The 25,146-nt window shown below is 40.3% G+C and overlaps 1 protein-coding gene across 1 annotated transcript; it reads left to right on the top strand.

Annotated features, from left to right (window-relative positions):
- The first annotated feature begins 621 nt into the window (after positions 1-621).
- On the top strand, positions 622-4,900 carry LOC134878621 (ADP-ribosylation factor-like protein 4D). Its single transcript, XM_063904781.1, has 3 exons — positions 622-816; positions 2,360-3,065; positions 3,938-4,900. The coding sequence occupies exons 2-3, from the start codon at positions 2,622-2,624 to the stop codon at positions 4,100-4,102; spliced, it is 609 nt and encodes a 202-aa protein (XP_063760851.1). The 5' UTR covers positions 622-816; positions 2,360-2,621; the 3' UTR covers positions 4,103-4,900.
- Positions 4,901-25,146: the final 20,246 nt, after the last annotated feature.

The raw sequence follows: 25,146 nt of genomic DNA, 5'->3' as shown, positions 1-25,146 counted from the left end.
TTGTTCCCTAGCTGCCAGCAAATTCAACAACTGCTCTTTTAAGATTCCAACTATTAGAAAAGTCTGTAAAGAAAATGAAGATCCCACAGGGATGGACTGCTTTGAAAATACAAACTTTATTTAGGCACCTTTTGTATTCCATTTTTAAGTTCAACTTGCTTTATTAACATTAAATAACATACAGAATATTCCAAGTATTGTACAAATAACGACAATTAAGACGTTTGGAAAGTATAGTTGTGTTTTTATACATGTTGAACATAAACAGAATTAACTTGGAGAGGAAAACAATGTGTTTTTTAGGAACTTTGAACAAACTTCAACTAATAAACCCCAACCCATTCCTTAACCCTGTAACGTGACATAAGAAAGGGAACAACACGATTGATATGGGCGGATTGTAGATTATTGTAAGAAAATACACTTTCCTGCCATAATGAAGCTTTTTTTAAGCTCCCCCACTATTATTAATATTTGCAAATGGTCAAATGTATTGAAATGTAAATGCCTATATTGCATTAGATCCTTTTGGTAAGTCATGTTTCGGATGGGTTTACATTTACGGCATTCCCTCTTTCTCTTTGCCCCTCCCACTATTGTGACGTCACCAGCGGGGTGTCGCTGGTGCTTCTCCCAGCGCTGCCTCTCTCCTACTGCCAGTCTTAGTAGGACCAACCTGGGGACTGCATAGTCTCGGTGCTGCGGCTTTAAAAATAACGTATCGGGATTATTTGGAGTTAAAACTTCGGTACTGTTCGACAATTCGTTTTACTGCAACAATGCTGACAGGCTCAACAATATTGGAAGTGCTCACAGGTGAGATATATCAGCAGTTTTATAACAAATAACCTCCTTGTGTTGACTTTGTTGGAGCGGAGCTGTGTGTCCTTCCGCGAAAAAAACAGACGAAAAAAAGCTGCATACTTTTTCATTGGATTTAATCAACGTAATTCAATTGTTATTTGTTTTTTTATACTATACATTATCAAACGTTGATGCACACCTGTTTGATAATTATTTGTATGTTGCTGCTAGTGTTTGAAGCTGAGTTAATAACCGAATTACAAACGGTACCGCTTACAGCCTGTTGGATAACTAGCTGTACTTAGCATTAGCATTAGTTGACACTACTCTTTTAAGACCTTTATTGGAGAAAGACTTTTACAACAACACGGCTTTCAGAGTCTTTGAAGAAAACAACGAAAAGGGATAGGTGCATACAGAAAACAATAAACAACAGACATTCAATAAAGTACATAAAACAATGGGCAAGGACTTTATAAATAAATTCAATTTATTCAATTCTGCTAAACAGTTTAATTGCATTTTTATTTCTCAATAATTTAAGGTCTTTATAAAAAATCATTGTGAAATACATTACATGCAGGGTTTGATTTTATACGTTTTGCTTTATGAATCTAAAATGTGCATAGAAGAACTATAATTGACTAAAAAGCTATCTACAGGGTGTCTAAGTCCATAAATGAAGTTATTTTGAGAAAAAATGTGTAAATCAAATTTATTTGGGTTGAAAAGCAAATAATGTAGACCCAGCTGAAAAGCCTCAAAATGCATACAACTTAAACAAAAAAGAAGGTTGTTGGCTGTTGTTTCAGCACAGTCGCAATATACACATTATTTCTACACCAAATCGCTTTCGCACTAATTCAATGACAGATAAACACCAAGTAAAATGTTAGAGTGAATGTCTACATTATTTTACACTACAAACAGACCTTGCGGGATTGTCCTTTGCTGGAGGCTCTTTTTACTCATCCCTGTTTTTCCAGTTGTGTGCGAAGACAGATAGAACCACACACACACACACACACACACACACACACACACACACACACACACACACACACACACACACATTACAACTGCTCACAATGACTTCTGCCCTGCAAATGGCTCATCATTCATTGTATCAAAAACAGAAGCTGCAGTGGGGAAAAAAAGCTTCAAATGTTTAAGCTGTTCCTTTGAGGCAAATTAAGTATAGCATATAAGTGAGTTAGTTTAATAAATTCAATCAGAAATCTTTTAATCGTAACACTGGGGGAAGGGAAAGTCCAGATATGAAGGGAAATACAAAAGGTATATGTTCTATATTACATTTAAAAGTAAGCACAATAAAATCACATATGTACAGATGCGAGGTAAGAAGTAGGTGAAACTATAAAAAAAGACTGCGGTAAACCCTGCATCATTTTAGCCCTTGTTTTTGGTTCAACGTGTCTTTTAATGGCGAGACAGGGCATTTCAGCTAGACTGAAAGTCTCTGCTAGACTAATTACTGGCAGCCCTTGTTAAAACAACTGACTGATGTTTCCCTCCCCCTCCTTGTCTCTCTCAGGTCCTCAGTGACTGCAGCTCTGTCCTGCAGCAGCCTTTGAATTGAGGACAGAGGTGTGCCCTGCTCTCCAGCCAAACGACACCTCCTTCTCTCTCCTGCTGCCTCCAAAGTGTCTCCAGAGGCACACTTTATTTAGCTGCCAAGGTCACTGACAGCAAGTGAAACAGGGAGACAGTGGGAGTTCAAGGAAGAAAATAATTCCAATCTGATTCTCAAGTCCTATACATCTCTAGAAGGAGTATTCCACCTACAGGAGCTAAACATGGGGAACCAGTTAACAGAAATCGCCCCCAACCCCCCATTCCTCCCCAGCTTCCAGTCCTTACACATCGTGGTGATTGGTTTGGACTCTGCTGGGAAAACCGCCCTCCTCTATAGACTCAAGCTGCGGGAGTTTGTCGAGACGATCCCCACCAAAGGCTTCAACATGGAGCGGATTAAAGTGCCTATGGGGAACTCCAAAAGCAACAGCACCACGTTACAGGTGTGGGACGTGGGCGGTCAGGACAAACTGAGGCCCCTCTGGAAGTCCTACACCAGGAGGACGGACGGGCTGGTGTTCGTGGTGGATTCCGCCGAGACGGAGCGCATGGAGGAAGCCAAAGTGGAGCTGCACAGGATCGCCCGGTCCGCAGAGAACCAGGGGGTGCCGGTGCTGGTTCTGGCAAACAAACAGGACCTGGCTGGAGCCGCGTCAGCTGCAGAGGTAATTATTGATGCATTAATGGCTTGGTGGTGTTGTATAGAGCTGAATTATCGCCTAGTTACTGAGTGGGTTGAGATTCAAATATTTCTACATTCATTTTGCAAATGTATTTCAATGGAGTACAGGGTTTACCACACATACACTTCACTTGAGCGGGCCGCCCGCGTATATTAACGGCCGCCAAAGTATTTTCGCGACCCCGTTTGAAAAAAAGTTTTATCCGTCCGCGAGCACGACGCCATTCGGGATCGATTAACTAGTGGACAATGATCTCCTTGCTCTACGCCTCCTGTACCTGTTCGCTCTGCTATCGTGTGTAGGGTCTGCTAACAAGCGAAAGAACAGAGAGGGAGACCTTACAAGAAAAAGAGTAAGGTCCCCCCCCCCGAGTTGACTGCCCTCTGTGTATCTTTGGGGCTAAATGTAGGGTGGACAAAAGAGACATGTCATTATTGGCTCTGTTTAATGATGAAGTGCACTTTTACTATGTTGTAGTGTTTTAATTTAACCGTCTCAATGTGAGTATTTTTGTTGCCTCTTTGTGCGTTCAAATATATTTGTCACGAAGGAGTAGCTCTATTGGATCCCATTGTGTTATTGTTGTTAAACCTCGTTTGGGATTTTCTTTGAATGCAGAAAGTTATGAAAGCCACCGTTTGCATTAAAATAACAGCCTTCAGGAAATCTAAATGTGTATTCAGTGTGTTTGACTCCATTATTGAAGACATTACTAAACCTGTGTTCCTGTTCATGAACTGTGTAAGTGACATCAAGTTACTGTCAGCAGCTTGGTTTTGGAATGTCCCATGGCTTTAGAGTGATCAGAATTTGTAGAATGTCTTGTGACTGACACCCTGTATCCTGTGTCTCAGGTGGAGAAGGTTCTGGCTCTCCATGAGCTCAGCTCGTCCTCCCTGCACCACACACAGGGCTGCTCGGCGCTGGACGGGCAGGGCCTGCAGCCCGGGCTGGAGAAGCTGTACGAGATGATCCTGAAGAGGAAGAAGATGCTCCGAAACAGCAAGAAGAAGAGATGAGGCGGAGGCCCCACAGACATTACTTTTGAACCGCTACCTGTTTGAGGACCTTCTCAGCAGACCCGACTGACACTTTTGGAACTTAAACAAGTGAAACCAGAGGGTACGTCCTTCAGACCAGTTGGGATGTCTCCAACAAAGATCAAAGTTCTCCAGTCTGTTCCAAACACCTTCCTTCACTCTGTGGACATTGGACAGAGCTGCTTTGTTTGGGACATGGTCTGCTCCTGAGCACTCCTCCCTCTCCCCATTCCCCTCCCCAACCCTTAAAGGAGCACAGCAGAGAGCTACAGATCCAGAGGGGGCCACAGAGGAAACCTGCAATATATATGATGAACACTCGCTGATGCACTCACTCCAATATTGAAGGATATTTTGAACCACTGCTTGTATAGTGTGGTGGCAGCAGGAAGCGGCAGGCCTGGTCTGAACAGAGCTCCTGTCAACTTTCAGTGTCACACTAAGTCAAATCCTATGTTGCATGATGTTCACCCAAATACCTGCTTAGTTAGACAACACTTTTGTTGATCAAAAGAAGGCTATTTAGATGACTCTAGGTTAGGAAGTGCCCTGTTATATGTCACTGGGACTGTAGTTGACACCAACGTTTACAGACGGCAGACATGCAAGTGTTTTTCACTCCTCAGCAAAGTTATTTCTGCTCGTCACGGTTCGGTGTATTTCAGGGTTGGCTGAATGGTTGGTTGGTAAATTCAAACATGACATGGTTTTTATATTATGTACATTTTGTTTTGTAAAGTGTCAACATGAATAAATTATTGAGTGACTTTGGCATTATCTGCTGGAAATGTGTCTCTTTTTTTTTTAAGGACAGCTGATTATGGGAAAGTGTACTTGATCTTAAAAATGACAACCTTAATATCCACAGACGGTTGTCAGAACATGACTTTAGGCGTGAGCAGCTGCTGATCTTGGGGAACTATCCTATCAGTGACTCATCGCCACATGCCTTTACACATTAGATTTACAGCTGGAAGAGGGAGTGGACAACGAGTAAAAAATACCTGTGTAATGTGAAGAAATCTACTCTGTTAGTAGAGCCTCTCTAAAGGCAGTGTTGGGCAAGTTACTTCCAAAATGTAATACAGTACATACTACTTATTACTGTCTTTTTAAAGTAATAAGTTACATTACATCATTACTGTCTCTGAACTGTAATGCGTTACACTACTTTTGCATTACTTTGAGTTACTTTCACCAAAATAACCTCTAAAGTTTGGCTTTAAATGCTCAAATGTAGTTTATTGCAGCTCAATAATTAAAGCTATCTATCTATCTGGCAGTACATGCTGAACATTAGGAAAAGAGCTAGATATTAAACTCCTGCTCCGTTTAAGTGGGCTGTATAATATGTGATACTGGTAACATTACGTCGCTTAGAAACAACACACCACCTCATTTCGGGTTAAAATGTGATGTAACTGCGTTACTGAGAATTGTAACAGGTATATATTACCCACATTTCAGAAGTAATGTGTTATATTACTGCGTTACAGCAAAAAGCAATACATTACTGTAACTGTTACTTTTGTAACGCGTTGCACCCAACACTGGGGAAAGGTGACCCCGCAGTACATTTTGGTTTTTAGAAGTGTCTTGGAATTTGACATTCAGCAGGTTTGTTTGTTATTTTAACTCCAGTGGGAAAACAATGTAGCTTACATAACATTTTTTAAAAAGGTTCAAATGAGGCAGATGAAGTTGTAGGAGCAACACAAGGGAGGGTTTAGTTTCTGTTACTGAGGAACTCTGTTCATGTGTAGTGCTTGCATAAACAGCATATTATACAGGCCACTCCAGTTTTTAATCTTTTATCAAAACTGCACTATGGGCTAATGCAACACTGAACCACAGGAAGCACAGTATGTTTTAAAAGGCTGCATGTGTTAAGATACAAGTCTTTTGGAGCTGCAGAGAGATCTCGGCCTATAAATCTTTATCTCTACATGTATTTCAGCCATTCCAGTGTGTGTTGAATTCCAACACAGAGAAATGCTGTCAGGTAGTTTAAGGAATACAATAATAAAAAATGGGTTTTAACTCAAACATATCTATAAATAATAAAACCAGAGAAACTGATGATGCTGAAGTGGTCTCTTTGATAATGTGATACTTGAACTGCACACAGGTGGACTGTCATCCAATCATTTGAAGGTCATCGTTTTTTTACTTCACCAATTTAGAATATATTGAGTGTATCCACTACACAAATCCAAATAAAAATCTACTTAAACTACAAGTTTTCATAGAATATAATATGAACAAATGCCAAAGGGGATGAATGCATTTGCTGTAAATAAAAATACTTAAACTTATTATTTTTTACACATGGTGCAGCCCAGAGGTCTGTTAACAGTAGGTTTTGGTTTTGCCTCTCTTTTCTCCAGTCATTCAACTTTTTATTTCAGATGTAATAAACTATTCCAAATAAATGGCAACAGGAGTTTGTTCTGGTAGTAGGACTTGTGGATCAAACAGGTTAAATATCAGTGTCCCCAGGAGGCCCCCCCCCCACACACAAACACACACACACACACACACACACACACACACACACACACACACACACACACACACACACACACACACACACACACACACACACACACACCTCTCTCTGCCTTTGAATGCTATCAGGTGCTCAGGCTCCTATCACGGAGCTGCTTGGGCCCTGCAGCGGACTTTCAGCATGAAACTATACTGCTCATATTTCACTCTGTATGAGAGGCTCCGGGTCGTACTGATACCGGAGCCTGGACTACTTTTGATTTTGGAATATAACGTTTTCCTCATACATAAATTATTTGTATCTATCTTGGACACACACTTTGGAGCATGTTACTTTTCTGAGCTTGATGTTATGGCCAGAGTTATATAAACGCAGCTTAGTTGAGTACTTGATTCTGATTGGTCAAATTGGATATGTCAGAGGTTATTAACACTCGATAACACACCACTGCTAAATAAAATAATGACCAAGGGAGAGAAGGGAAGAGGTGAAAAGACGGAGCAAGACAGGAAGTAAACACTCACTGGAACACAAGATGGACTCTGTGGCGATTAAGGACTTGTTAGTGGATTAGAAACTGAACACACGTGGACAGTTAGAGAACACCTGGATGGATCAATGTTGCAGTTCATTTTAAATGACGTTGTTGCCATTATATATGTTATTTTCTTAGCATAAGCAATATGATCATTTTTAAGTCACTAAAAGTCAAATAGCACATTTTTTCAGTATGTTGCCGTGCTGTTAGCAGGATAATGTACAACGAGGCGGTCATAATTGAAAAACAAACACCCAACATGGAGCCAGACACTGGACATTATGCCTAACATAGCCAATACTCAGAAATACAGTATTTAATGTACTTCACTGTACAATATTTAATCGTTAATCTTATATTCGGTTATTGTATATTTAATAATATTTACATGTACATAGACTGCTCTGTACAAGAAGGGACAGAGCAGACTCTTTCTGCTGAGGACACTGAGGTCTTTTGGGGTGCAGGGGGCGCTCCTTCAGACCCTCTATGACTCTGTGGTGGCATCAGCCATCTTCTATGGTGTGGCCTGCTGGGGCAGCAGCATCTCGGCTGCTGACAGGAAGAGACTGAACGGACTGATAAGGAAGGCCAGCTCTGTCCTGGGGAGTCCTCTGGACACTGTGGAGGTGGAGGGAGACAGGAGAATGGCCGTTAAGCTGTCCTCCCTGCTGGACAATGTGTCCCACCCCCTCCAGAACATCCTGTCCGCACTGTGCAGCTCCTTCAGCGACAGGCTGCTGCACCCGCGGTGTATCAGGGAGAGATACCACAGGTCTTTCCTTCCTGCTGCCCCAGGTAGACCCCCTCACATGTAACATCACTGACTATAACACCCCCTGCTGTGTTAATAACTGTGCAATACATATCTTGCTGCTATACTTTTATTTTTGTGTATTTTGTAAATTGTATGTATATATCTTTAGTATCTTGGTGTAACATTAAGCTGTCTTTGACTCTCTCTGCTGTAATAATGAAAATGTCCCCTCTGTGGGACGATCAAAGGTATTCTGATTCTGATTCTGAATCCTGCATAAACTTGGTCACTTTCAACATTCCATGCATATTTTAGCTTATTGTATTTATTTATTTTTCTGATAACTGCACTATTTTACTGTAATTTAAAGTACTCTGTTTCATTTAGCATTGTTGCTTGATTTTATTTTTTATATTTATTATTTCATTTTGTCTTATGTCCTTTTATAATATGTTATACACACAAGTATCCTTGAGAGGATTTATGTCAAAGGTCCTAGACTGAACAGTTTGTGCCTTTGACAAGACAGAAAGCCTGTGCTGCATTTCTCGTTGTGTTATGTTCATCATCACATTATTGAATCAACTCTCTTGATAAGGCACTTGCAGATGACAAATTGTTCACATGTGTGGAGTCATGATCCAATCCAAAGAACACCAGGAATCAAGTTTGGCATTTCATAAATATTTGAAGGAGAAAGGAAAGCAAGGCCTTGGGCAAGGTAGAACAAACACACTTGCTCTCAAACACAGAAACAACAGTAATGAAACGTGAACGAAACGTAAACAACAACGTGATGAAGACCAGCTGTTTATCTCTCAGAGCTGTGGTGTCAGTGCTGACCTTGCCTCCTGAATCCAGAGAGGCAAGACCAGTCACACAGGAATGTGAAAGCAGCCTACCCCCACCCACATGTCCTGTTAGACTGTTCTCTGATACCAAATGCCGCCCCCCCCCCTCCTTTTTTTAATCTCTACCACTTGACTGTGATACCCAGACCTGCAGTCTATATGTGACCCTGTCTGACTGGAGGCCACGCTCTGTTCTGGTTTTTATCTAGAAGAGTTTCAATAGAAGGAATACGAGTTTAGCGGACTTTAGAAAACACTCCAGACAGCTCGTCTATTGCAAGCCATTTGATTTGATTGTATTAAACTGAGCCAGAACTTTTGGTTCTGCCTGAAAACGTGTTGATTTAAAATGCCTACGTTGTAAAATCTGAAGATATTCCATAGTTTTACTTATTGTCCACAAATCCCCTGAGAAGCTGAATCCCAAACTGGGATTTTTTTTAATACTGTATACAGCAGGGGCGTAGCTAGGTTTTCAAGTTTGGGTGGGTTTAGCCCAGAGGTGAGGTGGAGCTTTGTGCGTGCAAATGCTAGCACTAAAACATTTTCGGGGCACCTGCATGGTAGTACAATAACCATTAAAGGAACTCAGATGGCATGATGATGAATAACTAAGTCTGGGAGTTTTGCACTGATCAAAGCCACTACACAGCTTTGGTTGAGTCGTCAATATGTTAGTCATGTTATCAAGGTCCATGTTACCTGGCCTTAGTCATGTTGACATGTCTTAGGAGTAGGGTGGACTCCAAATCCTCTAGAGGGGTCCATGCTCCCCTGGCAGATTTTTAAAAAACATTTTAAAGTGAATTGCATGCATGTTGTGCACTTTAAAAGTATTTTATTTTTGTATGTCTTATATAAATATATACGTATGTTGTATTGTTGGAGGAGCCTGGGCCTTAAGATCTGACTGTCTTAAAGACGGGGGGTGGTATTGTTTAAAGTGCGGATAATGGCACACTTTTTCTTGCATTCTGTTAGCACTTAGCTGTTCCTAAAGAAGTGACGGAAAGAGATGTTATAGAATGAAAATAAAGTCCCCCTTCTCACCTCCACACAGTCAATGGAGTGGGTGTCATGGCTGGATCATCGGAAAAATACAGAAATGATCGGCCATTGCCTCCCTAATCTGACATCTGACATCTGTGGGGTTTTCTGGAGCTATTCCAACATCCACCAAGCACATCTGAGGGAATATACCCTGTGGTCCCGTCTTGTAATAGAAGCACATCGGCCACACTGCAAAATCATTGATTCCTACTTCAGAAACTTTGATTGGACCACAGCCATTTTCAAACCCAGCTTTAATTTGTATCTCAGCTTAACCTCTGTATAAAGTGTCATGCATGTGAGTGATGCTATTGGATCGCCTCAATCTGTCCACAGACACACAGGCATCATCACTGTAATTCTACAAGCAGCTCTGTGGTACTTCCTGTACAGTAGATGCTAAAAGAAATAACAACAAAAAACACCCCATACTTATCAGGTCATTCTTATAAAGGCTGTTTAATGAACTATCTAGAACTGTTTTTCCACATGATATTCCATTATTAAAGGCATGTGGACACAGAGATCTTCAGCTCAGCTACAACTTAAGATGGAGAGAACTTTTTAAATGATACACAAGATCAAGCTTTATGAATGTCAGTCTTGAGTTTGAGTTTCACTTATAATTTTTTCATCCTATTTTTCTGTAATGCAACCTTTTGTAATGGTAGACTAATCCAAAGAGCTTGTTTTATATAACTTTCTGTTGCTATGGCAATAATGTAAGCTGCTGTTACTCCACTGATGGTCCCTCCACTGAGACCCAGTGGATACTGAAGGTCGGATCACTGCCCCAGCAGCCAGTTTTTGTTACAACCTGCACCCTAATCCCCAGGTTTACTTTATACCAAGAGCCATATGTTATCTGAGTTATTCCTGCTTTCTCTCTCCCACAGGAATCCTTTGTGTAACACATGACACTACACATGCTAAATCGGACATTTAAAAAGTGATATCTGGTTGTTTAGGCAAGGCAAGTTTATTTATATAGCGCCTTTCAACATAAGGCAATTCAAAGTGCTTTACAAAATAAAATAAAAGACATTTAGAAACAAATGCAGCAGAAACACATTATAAAATGGCATTTAAAAACAGGCATTAGAAAGCAAAGATAATAAAATAAACACAACAGGTATCAAATACATGAATAAAAGCCACACTGCAGTGTGACATATGAAATCAATCATCATCAGCAGCAAAAACATACGTTTTCAGTCTGGTTTTAAAAATAGTTAATAAAGAGTTGTAGCGGACCTGCAGGATTCTGGGAGTTTGTTCCAGATAGTTGGGGCATAATAGCTAATTTAATGCAAATCTCAAATGAACGCTGGTTTAATCGACTAAACGCAGAATTAGATTCAGTGTCAGATAATAGAACATGACATTTGCTGGCTGTAAATGGACAAAGAATGACATTTTAGAAATGAATAAACTCAAAATATTCAAACAGAGTAAAGATTATGAGATACAGTCAAAATCATGATTTCTTGACTACAATTCTGAAACAAGTTATAATTTTGAGATGGTGTGTCTTTGGAGGGAAAATATAGTTAAGTAACACTTGACGTTTATTGTGTAGCTGTACAGTATGATGCTATGTACCCACTAAGATAACTACTGAGATCTTTGAAGGCAGTGACACGAACACAGCATAAAGCAACACGTTCAGCAACATTAGTTAACACTGTTTGGAGATTAAAGGGTAAATGAGCAAAACCAAATATCTGGTCAATAATCCCATCTTCGTATGGTAGCTTAAAAAGTAGGTTGGTCTGTAAGATGTAATGTTACGGACAGTCATTTTATAGCTTTGCTTCATTTCCTCCCCTAAAAATGACTGCTCTTGTTCCATGTCAAGCTATTTTCCGACCTGTTTTTAGCCATGGGAATACCACTGAATTTATATCACTTTACAAAGTGCGCCACAATTATATAATCATTAAAAAGAATAATTACAAAAAGTATAACTGTGTGTGTTCATTGTAAACTGTTAGCATTGTTAGCATTGTTAGCGTTAGACAATGGGAGGTTTGTTCACCGTGAGATGTATATTTAGCACATTCAAAGATTTTAGTTCTTGGTTAACACACTTTAAAAAGAACAACACTGAAAGACAACATGCACATTTGTATGTTGAATGTAAATAAACAGAGATTTGTCTTTTTTTAGGTAACCGAGCTTGTCATTTGACTGCTGCAACTGTAATCACATTGCAGCATGGAATATATTGTCCATGCTGATGTGTGGAGGCTTGGATCTGTCTCTGTCCCTCCCCCTGTAGTCTTTAAATCACTGGTCCGTCCTACTGTGCCCTCTTACCGCTGCAATCCAATCCAATTATCCTGATTGGAGGCTTCCTCCTGCTGCGACTCAGCAGTCTGAGCAATAAGTAAGTAGCAGGATTAGTGAGTCAGCAGAATGGACAGGACCACCCTCCACGTAGAGTATTAGCCAGCATTCTATTTACTCCGTTTAATTGAATTACTTGTCGTTAAATCTTTTACTTTCTTAGGTGATCTGTGACCGGTCTGTTTCCATTTTTCTGGTTTTCAGTCATTGTTGTCATCTATTTCTCCATTTGTGGATTTTTTCTCTAATTTGCTTCCATTAAAGAGCCAACTACTGTCAAAAATGCTTCTCTCTTTCCAGAAAAGAAAGATCATTATTGTTATGTTTTCCTTTGTTGTTGGCAAAAGGGTGTAGGATTTCCAATTTAAAAAATAAGAATCCCAACCATGCCAGATGATTGGTTGATGCTTTCGTTGGTAGTGCCCAGAAAAGGCAACCTTGGTTCTGGAATAAAAATGATGCTTTTTCGTTATGTGTGATAACAATGTATGTACAGTATATGTGCCGTATGCAGCTCCTGAAAAAAATCAAAAGACCTCTGCAAAATGTTCCTATTCTGTGGTTTTACTATTTATAGGTATGTTGATTTAGTGATGAACATTGTAGTTTTATTCTACAAACTATTGACAACATTTCCCCCAAATTCCAAATACAAATGTTGTAATTTATAGAATTTAATTTGCAAAAATTAAGAAAAACTATTCATTTTTTTCTTGGATAATGCAAAGAAAACACCATATTACTAAGGTTGTAACTTAGGAAGAGTTCAGAGAGCTATAACTGGAGGAATAACCCTGATTTACTTCAGGGTGAAGGCTGTGTACTACTTTACACAGCCTTCATGTGTGATGGCATTCTCTGCTCCAGTCACTCTGCTGTTGGCTTTCTTTATGTCTCTCCTGGAGCAAAAACCCAAGCAGCTTGGCTTTGTTTGATGGCTTGTGAACATACATCTTCCTCCTGATGATTCCTGAGGTTTTCAATGCGGTTCGAGTCATTTGAATGTCACTCAGGAGTCATCACAGCCATTGGGGGAAGTGCACAGCAATGAGGCTTCGATTCTCTCCTCGGTTCATCAAAGAGAAGCAAATATGATCCATTCTAAGGTTTCCACAAGACCACAATAATTGTAGAAGATTGCAGCAAGGCTGGCTTCTCTGATGACTCAGCTTTTCCCAACATCTGGTCCTCTAACAGTTAGACGGAGACCAGCAGAGACCTCAGGCCACAGTGTCCAGCTCCCACTGAGACATTGGCGGAGGATACGAGATCATCTGGGAATGCTACAGCTACAATGCTACAGAATGCTTTTTTTGGGGGGGGACATGGATCAAGCCACAAGGAAGAAAACTTGGCCTGAAGTGGACTTGGGACTGAGACTGTAGGGTTTAGCATACAGGGTTTGGCAGGGATCTAACCTTCAGTATGTACAGCTCTGGTCCTGTGTGGATGGACTATCAGTGAAAGCATCAGAAGAAGGATAACACATTGCACACCAGCAGAGAGGTATAATATAATAAATACATTAGTGTGCTATGAGAGCTTGCTTCCTTCTGCTCTTGCAACGTTCTTAAACTCTCAGTTATGGCTTCTCCATGCCACGCAGGTCGATCAAGGTGTAGATGCAGGACCACCAGATGTCATGGTTAGTGATATCTCCAGACATAAAGCCAATTGCTACTCTCTGGAATTATGCAGTGGTGTCTTAATTGGTTCCGTTGCTGAAATATATGTTAATGCCTTTAGATTGGAACATTAAAACTATACATTTACATATAATTTCAAAAATCAACTCCTTCATCTCCTGGTCTGATTTAGACAGTCATCCACACTTTTATCTCTTCTCGTCTTGATTACTGTAACTCCCTATACTCTGGATTAGGCCAAATATCAATATAACGCCTTCAATTTGTGCAAAATGCTGTTTCCCCTGTTTTAATCCCTCCTCACTTGCTACTTGTCTGATTTGAAATTGATTTTACTGATTACTTTTAAAGCTCTTAACGGTTTGGTTCATGATTACCCCACTGATTTGTTGTGCCCGTATGGAACTGTGCGCAGTCTCAGATCCTCAGGAGGAGTTCTGCTAGATGTTCCCAAAACCAGGCTAAAAAGAAAGGGTGAGTGAGCTTTCTCCGTCAGAGCTCCGCAGCTCTGGAACTCCCAGCCCGAGAATCTGAGGCTGGCAGTGACATCTTTTAAATCACTTCTCAAAACTCATCTTTTTATTAGAGATTTTAACTAATGATGACACCACTCTGTTTTACACGACATCCATATAGTATTTGTTTTCATTTTGTTTGTATTATTGCTGCTATAGTTGAAATGCTGTATATTTTATTAGGTGGATTTGGGGGATTTTTGACTGCATGCATTATCCATGTAAATCACTTGTGACGTTGTTTTGAAAAGTGCTGTATGAATAAAGTTATTCATATTATTTAAAGTATTTAGCAAATGTGTAATGTTACAATGGATGTGTCATTGCTACTTTCGTGTTGCTGTAGTGTAGCTTCCCGGTGTTAGTAGCATATAAGCGTAGCTTCTGTTCCAAAGTAGCATCTGTGTATATCTATTCTTAGACGGGTTTAACACAGTTTCAGTCCAACTCAGGGCAGCTGTGGCCAGCTGTGTCCCATTATGTGAGGCTACATCTCTCTGGAGTTACCCTGGTGAAGATGTCAGCAGGCCTCACCACACCGGATCAGAACCACACACAACCAGATGTTGAGCTGGCCCTGCTCTACACTTTATATCACTCCCATTCTGCCTCTGCTAAAGCTCTTAGCTCCAGGCTTACATGCAAAGAACCTAACATTTGGATCCATTCTTCTTTGTGTGAGACATTAACTGCCTCCTAACCACTCCTTCATTAGGACAAAGATCTTAAGTCAGGGACACATGAGTCACTCCATTTGATTACTTTCACATCCATACAGAGATATGTTGACATGCTGCTTCCCTTCCCTCCCTCCCTACAGCAGTAATTGTAGAACGCTCCGTGGTTTTTGATGAGTATCTACATGTCTGTCAGTCCCAGGGCAGGGCCGGTAAAAAAGGGAGGCTCTGGCTTTACGCACCATTTCAGAAGAGACATGACTTTCAAAATAGAACGAAGGGAGAGCGTCCAAAACACAATTCTACCACCATATATTAAAGGATTTGAAGAAAAACCTCCAAACTGCACAAAGGAAAACCATTGAAGACTTTGATGCTGTAGAATCCACGTTGCGTTGTGTATAAGAACATATACAACTTCACAACAGTTGTAAATGGAATTGCAACGGATTACAGTGAATGATAGTATATGAGGCAATCACATCCCAATCTCCTACTGTCATACTGCGCCCACAGTAAACCGGCCTTTCACTTTTTATGAGCATGAGCAACGCAGGAGCGTAATCCATAAATCTTTTACTGTTGATCTTGCGTGGCAACCTTTGCACTATCATAGCTGCGGAGGCCTTGATGGGACAGAGAACAGGAAAAACAGGAGACATACAGCTGTAGAAATACAGTACACTACGTAGCATTCAGCTGACGCTTTTATCCAAAACGGCTTACGATAAGTGCAATAAACCATTAAGATTCAAACAGAAAAAAGAAGAAAAATGCTGACCTATTCACAAGCGAAACAGGTGGGTCTTCAGTTTGTGACAGAAGATGTGTAGATTATCTGCTGTCCACAATATTCCTCCATTTTGGAGCAACAAGGCATGGCTTTGTTGAAGGTGGACCTGGCTCCGCTTTGCGCTGAGAGAGTAGTAAGCTGATTGGCCGAAGTGCTGTAGTGTATGGTTTCGACCAAGTCTTGCATGTAAGAAGGACATGATCCCTCCAACGCATGGTAGGCCCGTACCAGTGTCTGGAAGTGTAATCTGGCAGACAGTGAAGGGAGAAAAATACAACAGTGATCCAATTAACATCCGTCTGTCCTCTTGTAAATCAGCCGGTAAAGAATCTGTTTGTTGCTTGATCTATGCCTGACAATCTTTGTAAGATATGTCAGGAAATCCAGCACTAAACAGGTCAAGGAAGGACAACTGGTCATGTGTCTGCAGGTCAGACACTCTTCCATCCATGAGGAACATCCTCCATTACAGTTACACAACCTCTTATGTTCCGCTTTGCTTGCCTTATTTCCTCAAATAAAGACTGAGTCTTTAATTAAAAAATAACTGAAAACAGGCCCTCAATGTTTTATGACCCAATTTGGTCTTTATGGGTAGGCGGATACTACAGATACCAGCGCCCTGTTTGAAAATCAATCATAGCATCAACGGGAGCAACGTTGGAACACAAGCCGCCCACCTTGACCGGTTACTCTGACATTTAATGGCTGAACCAAAGAAGAGGATGTTGGCGCACCATTTCCAATTTAAAGAAAATGTATTTTTGTTGTTTTGTTTCTGAACATGCATGTGATTAACTAACAGTGGAAAGCAACATGAAAATACATAAGCCGCTCTTAATGATAAAAAAGTATTTGCTTTGGTTTCAGCGATTTTGTGGTCCAGCCTTTACCCATCATGCATTCTGTTTTTTCAAATCTTGCGACTGTGGCTGTGACTGTGCGGTCGTTTTTCAATCTGAAGGTTGTGGGTTTGATCCCAGCCCCTGCACTCAACATGTCGATGTATTTTTGGGAAAGATACTTAACCCCAAATTGCTTCCGATGGCCAACGGGGTGTGAACATTTGTAAATGTTGGCTAGCTTGAGCAAAGGGCACATTACTTTGTATGAATGGATGAATGATGACTTGTAGAATGTAAAGCACCGTAAAGACTGGATAAAGTGCTCCGTAGATACAGTCCATTTACCGTTTGAAATGTAAAAGTAATCAAATTGCAGTCCAAACCACAGTAATGGTGTGTTAATTTTCATCAGTTGTGAGTAACATCCAAAGTGTCTTACATACACTTCTATAACGTAGATATGCCTTCATGATGAACGCTGGGGGTGAGATCGAAACCATTGACTGGTAAAGTGGTGCATTAACCCCCTTAGCCATGTTACAACATTATTTAAGAATGTTATATAAACACTGTTGCCCTTAAAGTTGGAATTCCATTTTTCATCTCTCATAAATTGATTTGGACAATGTGATTTATTCAAAGATCTATGTGTCTGAAAACTAAATTATTCCAACTTTATGGCCAACAGTGTACTTTAAACACACACGTTTGGGTGGGTTGAGATTGAGTGAGTGAAACTGTTGGAACATGTCATCATAAAAGTATTTTGTTGCTCCACAGTTCAGTCATTGACTTCTGTTGTGTTGAAGTATTTACTTTCATTCCTTAAAATCATAAGTACCTCTTGATTTGTGTAATTCTAGGCCATTCTCTGACAGATTTACTGACTGACAGTCATGTGACAGTAGTAATCTGTACTCATGTTGTATGCAGTTGACATCCTCCTCATGTCTTCTGGTCCCATGTGTCCTGTCACAAGTTAAAAGGCAAGTGTTATTTCAGGAATGACCTCAGAGCTCGGGCTGTTCTCCGGTATGTGAAGCATGCTACTCTGACATGCCTCAGGCTACTCGTCATGTCACACAAGGTATCGAGCTGCTGATCTCAAAGGCCATTCACACATTCTTTGGAATCACTCAGTGTTCCTTCCATTTTCAAAACAAAAACAGATCCACATGAGTTAAACAAATCACTGCTGCTCTTTAGTTTAAATGCCATCAGGCAGGAAAGAGTCACTTCTGAGTTAACACTAAAAGTGTTGGATATTTATGCGTTTCTTCTTTGCTTTTATCTGAAACAATTACATTTTTTAATGATTTTTCAAAAGAGAAACAATTAAATTAAATACAAAGGGCTGCTCCAGTGTCTGAGTGTTGATAAAGATGAACATCTAACCAAAGACAGATTAATAAAAGAGTGCTAAACATCAAAGCAGAAGCACCCATTAATTCACAAAAATGTAATAAAATAAGATTACCATCAGGTTCAGATCTTAAAGAAATAGTTACATGAGGAGATAAAACCCCTCTGAAGGCTGTAGAGAATATGATGCTTCAGCTAGCAGAGGTCAAGACATCTAGATAGATACATATTTTATTAATTCCAAAATTTGTGATGTATTTTGTCACAGCAGCAGTAACGTCAAGCATTACACAAGTTTAAACATTTTAAAACAATTTTGCAAAAGGTGGAGTCACGCCGCAACTGTGCTGATCCATCAAGTTCATTCTGATTCCCCCACTTCTCTCGAAGCACTTCAGGGTCTTTAACCTCCTGATCAAGGTGTATTGAATGGCTCTGAATGCACCTTTGCTCACACACAACTACACACAAACACACACACACACACACACACACACACACACACACACACACACACACACACACACACACACACACACACACACACACACACACACACACACACACACACACACACACACACACACACACACACACACACACACACACACACACACACTTATGGATGCCCCCCCTTTGCTGTTTTATTTTATTATTACTATTTGTATGTATTATATTTTCATATGTCTATTTTATTGTTGTTGTTTTTATTTGTACGTTTTTTGTTCATATGTTGGCTATGTAGACACAGCTACCGTGTGTGAAACTACAAAAACTGTTGGCCAAAATATGAACATGTGTAACCAATCTGAATGTGAAATAAAAACCAAGTTAAAAAGAAAACCCAATAAGATACAGATATAATACGAAATGAATATAAGCTCAAAGAATAGAAACTAAAATGAATACATATATATAAGGAAATATTGAATAAATGGAGTACTCTATGGGACAGTGAGTTCTCTGCCAGCCAGTTGTGATTTGTTAAACATCTTAAATTAGATGAACTATTATTATGAATTACTATGAATTATTAATCCCCTTAGGGGGAAATTCAGTTTTCACTCTGTTTTTTACATGCATATATATATAGATTACCCACACAGTACACAGGTAGGTGCACAAATGTACATGCATTTTTAGTACACACAGTTTGATACACACTATACACTTTTGTAGGTTGCACACATTCACATGCATCTGGCGCCAGGGAGCAGTTGGGGGTTCGGTACCTTGCTCAAGGGCACCTCGGCAGGGCCCAGGAGGTTAACTGACACCTCTCCAGTACCAGTCCAGGCATACAAGTCATGTCCTATAATGTTGAAGAGGTAAACTTGAGCCAACATGCCAGACCGTGTTCCCCTCAGGATGAATTGTAATTCTATCACTGGTGTCACATTTAGTAAATTATCCAACACTTTTGTTTTGAATTACATTACACTCTATTATCAGTATAAACTCTACTTCATAGGTTTTTTTAATGTTGGAAAAAAAAGTGCAGAATGTTATTATCAATAGACTCAGACTTACTATAAAGAGACCTTATTATGCTTTTGGGGGTTTTCCCTTTCCTGAGGTGTGCTATACAGGTTATTGTGCATGTAAATGGCCTGCATTGTTTGTGATAGGCAAGTGGTGGGACATCTCTAAGTGGTTGACCAATCACAACAGAGCCGGTCATCTAACCAATAGGAGGTGGGCTCTGGTTTCAGACAGAGGGTGAAAAGTATGGCAGTATGAGAAAAATAAAGACCTTTTTGAACATTAAAGTATGGAGACATGTCCCGGAGGTACGACATACTAATGAAAATGAGCTGAATGTGTCCTCCTTATTCGACCTTTGGCTCTTTCATCACTGCAGAACATGTACCTTTGTTCATCAGTAATGCTATCTGTTAATGATCTTAATTTCTCTTCTATCTGATTTAAGGTGATGTTTTAAAGACTACTTGCTGTAAATTACCTGTTTTTAGACTGACTGAGTGTCAGCAGCTCCATAAATACTCCTTCATCACATCCACATGGTTATGTATCATCCTTCAGCCTGCGTCTGAGCTGAGTTTAAAACAGACCTGCAGAGACTGACGCCTGCAGGGATGCTGCGGTGGATCCAGACCGGCCTGTTCTCAGCTCAGGTGGGTGTGGAGTTGCAGAGTGGAATGCTGGAACAGCCCTCTGACGTCAGTCCAGCTGCCGAGCCTGCTCATCTTTCCATTGTGATGCACTGACGGTGTAAAGCAAGAGAGGGAATGACAATAGGGAACAAGAGGAGCAGCAGAGGAGCAGCAGAGGAGGCCTGAGTAACCGGAATGTTCTGCTCAGGTACCTGCTGTGATCCAGACTTAATTAGTTAATATAACAGAGGTATTTCAATCTGGATCACAGTGATGGAGCAACAGACATACGGACATGGTGTCCCACGCAATGCTGCATGTCTCACAGAAATAAACAGCCTCATTTTAAACTTCAATTAACAGATACCAGCCCAACTTTGCATCATTTTCTAAGCACCTTCAATGAAGCTATGGCGACATTCGTTGGACTTTTCTAATTTTGTACATGTTTATTTCCAATATCTCGCTACGGCTTTTGGAAAACTGGGAAGTTGACCGAGACAGTTTTTCTCGGTTCAGTAGCTATCACTATAATGAGAACACGTGTATTTAATATAAACTACAATATCATTTTTAAGGTTACTTTTTTTGTGTGAAGAGCCGTTAATACAAAATACCTGGATTGTCAGGTATGTATAATCCTTGAGTTTAAAGCTTATTTGTAAGAAGTTATCTTTGCAATAGAGCAGTGTTCATTTTGACAATGAAAAGTGTTCGTCGACAACCTTTTTAACATGGCAAAGACGAGACGATGACGAGCTAAAATAGATTTTTGATAATAAAAATGACGAAATCTATATTTGTTTTCGTTGACGAGACGAGACGGAACTAAAGTGTTAATGGTGGACTATCAGACATTCAAAATGCAGGATATTTTATTTCCCCCGTCTTGTCTGTCAAAATGCATCCCTGTTATTGGTTGAATAAGTTGGCATTCTGGGAATCTGCACACGTCACTCACATCCAGGGGCGGACTGACCAGTAGGACGTTCTGTCAAAGTCCAGAACAGCCGTGCCTTTATGTGGGCTACGGCTCATCAGAAAAAGAAAAAAAGGATCAGCGGTATTAAAACCATAGAGGGCGCCAATACGATATTGCAGGCCGATTACGTGGGGAAAGGTACCAAACTTGAAATAAAACAAAACAAAAAAACACACAAAGAGGTATAGGTCTAGAGAAAATGTCAGGTAGGAAGCGTAAAGAGAAAAGTGGCTGGGAGAAGGAGAAGGAGAAGAAGGCCAAATCATTGGAGGCGGACGCATCAAAATGTCAAAAGCTTACTGAGCTATTTAGTAGGCCTATTGAGCCACGCAAGACTGCGGAGGACGGCCAAGAGAAGGAGGTTGAGATGGAGCATCCCCCGGTAGTGCAGGGACAGACGAGCGCAGAAGAGCTAGAGGCGCTGGTAAGTTGCAGAAGCACCTAGTACATCAGTAGGCTAGGCTATAATAGGCTCACCTATTTATTTGGGTTATGTATGTTGCTATAAACATCGAGTTTTCAGCACGATTCAGGGCAGTCCATCCTGACGTGTTTGTGGCTGACAACGTTAATGCGTGAAATATCACGAACAAACTGCAATATGGAAAATAATAAAATACCACCGTCATTTCGGGTAGAGCGTGATTACTTCAATCATTTTCAGTGTCACGTCTGATGTGCAACAAAAAGGGGAAGATGACAAAAAATACTTTTGCGTTTTGGAGACGGAACGTAGTAGTAGTCTCTCTCGCCTCTCCCTCCCTCTCCCTCTCACACACACAAACGCAAACACTATTCTGTCCTCTTTTTTTCCAAATTGGCAGAGCCTAACTAAAAGTATCCTAGGAACAGCCATACTTACTAGACAGTATAGTTTATTAAAAGTTATGATATAGAAGAAATGTTGAATAGGTTTTTTAAGGATAAGCATCTGATGTTATACAATCAACTGGCTATGTACATTGCCTAAAAACATATATATATATATATATATATATATATATATATATATATTCATTTATTTATTTATCATTTGTTTATTCAGGTTGAAGAAGATAGTTGCAGCTCAAAATATGACAGGGAGAGTGCAGGGAAGTGCCAGGATGCTCAGCCTCACAACATTTCAAAGGCCAAAGTCAGACAGTAACAGACTGGAACAATTTTTTGTAATCACCCCCAGCAAAAGCCCAAAAATCTGTCTCTGCAGAGAGTGTTCATTTGTAAAGATGGCACAAATCGCAAATGGCTCACATACTGTGAGGAGAGTCACACGTTATATTGTACAGTGTGTTTGGCATTTTCCAAGCCATATGAAACAAATCCCTTCATAAGTGGAATGCAGGACTGGAAGCATGTCAATCAAAGAGTAGAGGAGCATGAAAGGGGGGCCATGCATAGGGTGTGTGCTGAAGCATATTTCTTACGTGCATCAAAAGCTGATATAGCCAGTCTGCTACATGGTCCCCAAATAGTGTCGCAGAGTAGGCAAAAATAAGGAAAAGACGGCAAGTGTTGGAACGAGTTGTTGAAATAATTAAAGTCATTGGTAAGAGAGGACTTAGCTATAGAGGGACACAATCTGAAGCAGCTTACACATTGGATGACCTGAGTATTGACCATGGGAACTTTTTGAGCTTGTAATTCTTCTTGGGAAATATGATGTATGTCTGAAGGAACATCTCACTGAGTGCATTGAGAAAAGTAAGAAGGTGCATCAAACAGGAGATCAGGGTCGGGGCTCTCGTGACATTCTTGTCCAAAACCACTGTGAATAAAGTCATCTCTACAGTGCAGCAACTTATACAGGAGACCATCGCAAAAGAGGTTAGAGAGGCTCAGATGTTTTCAGTGCAGATCGACACAACCCAAGACATAACATCCCAAGACCAGTGCTCTTTAGTCTTAAGGTATGTCAAAGACAGTTCAGGAAAGGCTTCTTGCAGCGGTGAAGTGTGAAGCATCAACTGGCCAAGATTTTGTCACGGTCCTTGCAGATGTCCTTGAGAAATGTGAATTGGACATCAGCTACTGCATCAGTAATGCCACTGATGGTGCATCCAATATGCAAGTCCAATACAAAGGTTTTTCCGCCAAACCAAGTGCATGTGTGGTGTTATGCACATGTGTTAAACCTGGTTCTGGGTGACACAACTGAAGTGGCTATTGCCAGTGGATCCTTGTTCTCACTAATGAACAATATTGCTGTCTTCTTTCATGAGTCATACCAGAGGATGAATGTGTGGGAGCAGGAAAGTCAAGACAGTCGACATAAGCGTCTCCATAATTGGAGAAACAAGGTGGTGGGCCAAGGATGTTGCCTTGAGGAAGATTTTTGGGTCCTGTGGGATGCCAGGCCAGTGTGTCTACAGTCCGTCCCTGCTCACATCCCTAATCTACTAGTGATGATGTCCAAACAGTGAGAAAATAACAAGATGATGGCGTCAGTGCAAAAAGGCTTTGGTCGGAAAAAAAGACTAGATATATGGACACACTTTATTTATGAAAGGAAGACACACTGCACTGTTACTGTGGGAGGAGGAGAGACACCATGTGGCTACAAATTAGTTGGGAAGAATACGACCAACCTGAAGAGACACTTGAAGGCGCACCATCCTGCTATTTATTCCACGGTACGTTAGCTAACTGTAAACTGTAATGATACATAATAAGTGGTAATGCTCACTAAGCATATCGATTCGCTAACGTTAAGTCAATATTACTGAGCAGTCGGCAACTAGTGGCACATTTGCTAGCTAGCCATGTTGGCTTAGCCTTTCTTGCAAAAACGTTTTGCAGTAGCAAAGGAATGAGCCTGGCTTCCAGGCTAATGTTGGCTGGGCTTGCATTGCAGTAACTATCCGGTCACACTGCAGTTAGCTGTTTTTTTAAGATGACACAGCAATTTATCTGGAAGTTATTTGTGTGTGGCCTCTTATCTCTAAGGCCAGGTAGGCATATATAATAGGCTAGTTGTATTGTGTTATAACATAATTCAAAATCTAAACTTGATATTATTGATATATTATATTTTAATGATAATATTATGATAGTAGTATAGATAGTATGCACCTTAGCGGATCGGCAAGGACAGCACAGCAGCATCGCATCAATGTGAGAGTCTAGAGATATCCAACTAAACTAAGGAAAGGAATCCAGATATTACACACAGTGTTAAGAGAGTGAAATGTTGCTTTACGAATTTCAACACTTAATACTGTCACCTTGATTCCAATTTCAGATACCTGTATTTGCCTAACTGAATTAGTTTATAGAGAGGAAACATTTTGACTAAAAGCTGACTAAAATGTAATGATTTTTCATCCACTGAAACTGGACTAAAACCTTTTGAGTTGTCGTCGACTAAAACTATGAAGGATAAAAAGGACTAAAATATGACTAAAACTAATAACCATTTTCGTTTAAAGACTAAGACTAAGACTAAATCTAGAATAGCTGCCAATATGAACACTGCAATAGAGTGAATAAAGATATTTCCCATAATGTTGAATTGTTCCCTTAGACCCCTGTATGTAAATGTGATTTCATCTTTTTATTATCCTTGTGTGAATCCGTACTGTCCAGTTTTTCACTTTGTTGCTGCTTAGACTCCTGAATTTCCCTATGGGGATTAATACAGGTGAATCTTACCTTATCTTAATGATGCTTCCACATGAGATGATCACTGTAGGAGCCAGTTAGCGCTCTTGGATATATAAGTGTAATAGGAACTAATGTGCACTTACTGGGGTTCTGCTGGGAGGCCAAATAGTTTTTGACCAAACACCTGGGCATGCTTTTGCTGAATGGAAAACTGATGATAGTTTAATGGACAACACTATGACGAAAGAAATTGACTCAGTGTTCAACTGGAAACTTGAATCAGACTTTTATTCACCTGACAAGTCTAAGTGTGCCTCCGTTACATCAAGATAGCAAATCCTCAGTGGCTTGAAGCGTTGGCTAATAGCCTCTGTAATCACTACCAGCAAACTTTCTATCATCAACAGCGTAGACCTAACCGGCACACCTTCTTGG

Source organism: Eleginops maclovinus, chromosome 16, assembly GCF_036324505.1.
Source record: "Eleginops maclovinus isolate JMC-PN-2008 ecotype Puerto Natales chromosome 16, JC_Emac_rtc_rv5, whole genome shotgun sequence".
Lineage (NCBI taxonomy): Eukaryota > Metazoa > Chordata > Actinopteri > Perciformes > Eleginopidae > Eleginops > Eleginops maclovinus.
The sequence above is the reverse complement of the archived record's forward strand: the minus strand, read 5'-3'. Positions and strand labels throughout refer to the sequence as shown.